At 42.1% G+C, this 4,347-nt stretch overlaps 1 protein-coding gene across 1 annotated transcript; it reads right to left on the reverse strand.

Moving 5' to 3' along the window:
• Positions 1-463: 463 nt before the first annotated feature.
• On the reverse strand, positions 464-3,930 carry LOC114615612 (A-kinase anchor protein 13-like; the record flags this gene model as incomplete). Its single annotated transcript, XM_028761302.1, has 4 exons — positions 3,804-3,930; positions 1,748-1,909; positions 965-1,035; positions 464-508 (listed from the first exon to the last, which is right to left on the reverse strand). Coding segments are annotated over exons 1-4 (405 nt in total), but the record flags the coding sequence as incomplete, so codon positions are not given.
• Between the last annotated feature and the right edge of the window lie 417 nt (positions 3,931-4,347).

Consider the following 4,347-nt stretch of genomic DNA (forward strand, 5'->3'; position numbering starts at 1 on the left):
AAAGCAAAAGGCATCATAAGAAAGTCTTTCTCTTTCAGTGGTGGCACACACCTTTAATCCCAGTACTTAGGAGGCAGAGGAGGGCAGATCTCTGAGGTCAGCCTGGCCTACATAGTGAACTCCACAACAACCAGAGCTACATAATGACACTCTGCCTCAATAAAACCAAACCAAATCAAACAACCAAAAAAAAAATCAACCACCACCAAACCACCACCACCACCACCACCACCACCACCACCATCACCACCACCACCACCTACAAGGTAAAATAGCAGAGTGACTCAGAGAGTTCTTTATTCACAGTACAGAATACTCTGGCAAAACATTAGGACAGCGGCTTAAGCCAAAAGAATGGACAACTATACTCTCAGTTATATATTTTATAGTCACAAGATAGTTGTAACAGGAAAAAAATATTCTTAATCCAATAAATATTCTAAGTAGCTTATAGAATCCTTACCTCACTGTTTCTTTTAAGCATAAATACCAGGTTAGCATTTCTACCCTATAAAATAACAATAAAAATGCATTTAAAAAATGAAAAATTTGATGTAAAAACTAAACTCGATGTAACTTTGAAAAGTCACATTGTACTTCTGGCTTTATTTCTTTTATACCATGGCATCCCCATAGAGGGTATAAAGAGAAGTTGAACTAGTGTTTACTAAAAAAGCCATTGGAATAGGATTGAGAGGGGTTGGGGTCCAAGCAGGCCATTTAATGAAACTGGTCCTGTCAAGGCAGAGTGGAGTTGGGACTGTAAAAAGACAGGTGGCCCAAAGGGCCAATAATGTGGGCCTATCAACTATATGGTTTGCTCTAAGAATGTGCTTTCCCTAGAAAACAAAATTCCATTACAATTGACAATCCCAGTATCTGAGGCAGATCATGGGAAAAAGGCAATGAACTGAAAGGAGGTGCCACAGGTTCACGGGCCTGAGTGTTCTCTAGAAAATCTTACCTTTTTCAGGCCACTATCTGACTCTGTTCTCCTAAGGTCTTGGCCGTCATCACCCTCTTCTTTCTCACCTCCTAAACAACAACAACAACAAAACCCAAACAGGTATGTTTAAAGTGGTAGGAGAGGTGAGCCAAGAAAACAATATAGTTTAGGCGTATTTACAGTTCTGAATCCTATTAGTATTGAAAATAAAAAAAGGCCAGGAAGCCACTCAGTGGTACTAGGCCATTATTCACAGCTTCACTAGTGGAGAAGCAAAAAAATTAAATCCAAAACAAAGCAGCAAGCACAGCTTAGCAACCTTATTTGATGCTTGGGGCCAGAAGAGTTGGAATGTAAGGATTTCTGAACACATGTAATAATGAAACATGTGGAAGATGGGACTTAGGTCCAGACACAAAGTTACTGACTGACTCATACAAACTTTCACATACAGAGCCCAGAGATGGCAGTATACAGTATTTTGAGCATGCTGTGTCCTTATTGGAACTTTTCAAGTACGGAGTGGAGTTCCCAACTGTAACATGTCAGCAAGTTTTGAACTCTGAAGCAATTTGGACTTCAACTTTTCAGATTAGAGATGCTCAAGGCCTCTGGCTAGAGTTTGCTTAGCTGAGGGACAACAGCAGCAGGAAGCTTATGGTCCCAGATGAACATGATTCCGACAGGAATTCCTGACTGTTTAAGAATGTCATGAACATAGTTATTGATGAAGGGACAGACGAGATGGAGCTACCAGAATCCAGGTCACTGTGAACTGCAAAGGAATAATGGATGGTTTACCTTTGGAAGCATTCATCTGATGACAGTCAAATCCTCCAAAGGTCTCTGCTCTCCGGGGCAAAGAAATGGGCCCAGCCACGACTTCCTGCTCAACAGGGCTGCTGATAGACTGTCCAAGTGTGCCACCAAGGCTTCCACTCACCAAACCCTGAAGGATTTCCACTGGAAAAAAAGCAAACAAAATACTCAGCCGGGTGTCTATCTTTCTTCCATTAAGAGGGAATGATATTATGGCAACATGTGATGTATACAGCCTGGATCAGAAAATCCCAAAGAATGGGACATCATGCATTTTTAGATGGGCTCTACTGGAAACAGTGGAACAGATTTCACCTTTACTACCTTGGGCCTGAAACATCTGTGAGGGAACAGGAAGGCACAGTAATTTACTGGGAGGTGTATGGTTTCTGGAGTGGCTTCAAGGTAGTTGAAAGGACTGAAAAAGTGAACCAGTTTGAGAACAGCAAGTAAAACTAGCTGATTTTGCTCCTCTGAGACCAGGTAGACTTCAGGGGTAGAACACCCTAAGTGTCGGGATCTAACAGTGCAACCCTTAACTGTTAACTTGAGATCTTCCCTCTGGCAGGGCTGGTGGAGAGGACACTGAAGCTAGAGAGCCACAGAACAGGAACAACAGGGGTAGATGAGAAAGGAGGTCTAGAGGAAGTCAGAGGCATGAAGTCTTAACACACATCAAGTTTTAAATAAGGTATTAAAAACAATAAAATATAATAGAAACATAGATGTGAGAAACTCTTTTTTTTTTCTTTTTTTCTTTTTTGTTTTTTTGAGACAGGGTTTCTCTGTGTAGCCCTGGCTGTCCTGAAACTCACTCTGTAGACCAGGCTATCTCAGCTTAGGAGCCTGAGGGAGCAGTATTGAGACTGAGGGCAGCATGGTCTCTTGTAACAAGGTCTTAGTTTCAAACAAAACAGAAAAACAAAGAAAAACTAGGAAAGAAGAACAAGTCAAACTCAGAGCTGGCAAGAAAAATAATCACAGAAACTAGAACCCAATTAGCACATAAGAGCAATGTGCCCACAAAAGATGGCAGACAGGTAAGGATTACTTAAAGTGACAAATATTGACACTAGGCAAGAAAATTGCATGATTCAGGCAAACTGGCTTGAAGAAGAAAAACCAAAGCCAGAGAGAAGAGGGGATATAAAGAAGTACAACTCAAGAATGTTTTTCTGAAGTGGAAAATACCTGTAACCACATTAAACAGTCAGTAATCACCACAAGAACCATATGGAATACTCTGTAAAGGCTTTGGATGGAAAAAAAAAAACTCTTTGGGCATGTAGGCAAGAAACATGTGACTTATTTGAAGAAAATCCAACTGTTACCAGCCTCTGAGCATGATGGGAAAATGATATGACATGAGAGTAATTAATACACTCAGATATGAAAATGCTAGCTGAATATTTCCTATCCAGAAGATCCTTTGAAATAATAAAGAAGTCATGAATATTATTTTGATGGTCCTTTGAGGACACTGAGCTAAACATGGGGTTCTATAAACATATGCTTAAAGACCGAATACGATACATCAGGCTAGGAAGACAGAGCATATGGATAGTAACAGACCAGCCGTGTAGACACAGTGTAACTACTTAAGAAGGGGTAGATGTGGAGACAGACAGCCTGTAAGAACTGTATTGGTAAGAACACCAGTATCATTCTTATGCTAGTACCAGTGTTAAAGCAGGATTAGGACACTTTTTTTTTTTTTTTTTTTTGGTTTTTCGAGACAGGGTTTCTCTGTATAGCCCTGGCTGTCATAGAACTCACTCTGTAGACCAGGCTGGCCTCGAACTCAGAAATCCACCTGCCTCTGCCTCCCAAGTGCTGGGACTAAAGCGGTGTGCCACCACTGCCGGGTCACATTTTATTTCTTATCTTATGTAATGGTTTAAGGGATAACGTTTACTTGACAATTTACTACACTGATATCGGAAAGTTTTTTGTACTGTTGCTTTATTTATTAATAACAGAAAGTGGCAGTGGACTTTAGTGTGCACATAGGGAGGGGCCGATGCTGTGTGTAAAGTACCTTCACTTATTGCACTTTTCTTTAGCGGTCCTCCTTTGAGAGCCTCCTTTGTGTTGGAGCAGAAGAGTACTCTTGGGCTGTGCGCTGGGGAGCAGTCCTCGGACAAGGGAGTGCTGCACTCAGTCATGTCCCGGAAAATCATCTCCTTCTCTTACAGCAAGAGGAGGATCTGCTGGTCCTTCTGCTGAAGCTGTTCTGCAGGACAAATGGAGAAACCACCAAACTTGTCTGGAGTTGTGGCTCACAAGAGGACCAAGAGATGAGCACCACCTTGTGGTAGTTAAGGGAAGGGCCGCGACAGGAGGTGCTTTCCATCCTGAGCACAGGACTGCCCCTGTACTTGGTGAAGCTGCCCTGGGTTCTGTTGTGTGAAGCAGCAGCATTTCTGATGGAACTGCTCTGCACTTTGTCTGTGCTCCCTTCCTGATTCTCTCTTCACTACTCTCTGACGTGGGTGCCACGTTCCTGCAACCGCCTTAATTACAGAACCTAGAGAATTACTCATTTTAGGTCTTTTCCCGCACGGATATTTATTCCCTCTTTC

Source organism: Grammomys surdaster, unplaced genomic scaffold (assembly GCF_004785775.1).
Source record: "Grammomys surdaster isolate TR1022 unplaced genomic scaffold, NIH_TR_1.0 126945, whole genome shotgun sequence".
Lineage (NCBI taxonomy): Eukaryota > Metazoa > Chordata > Mammalia > Rodentia > Muridae > Grammomys > Grammomys surdaster.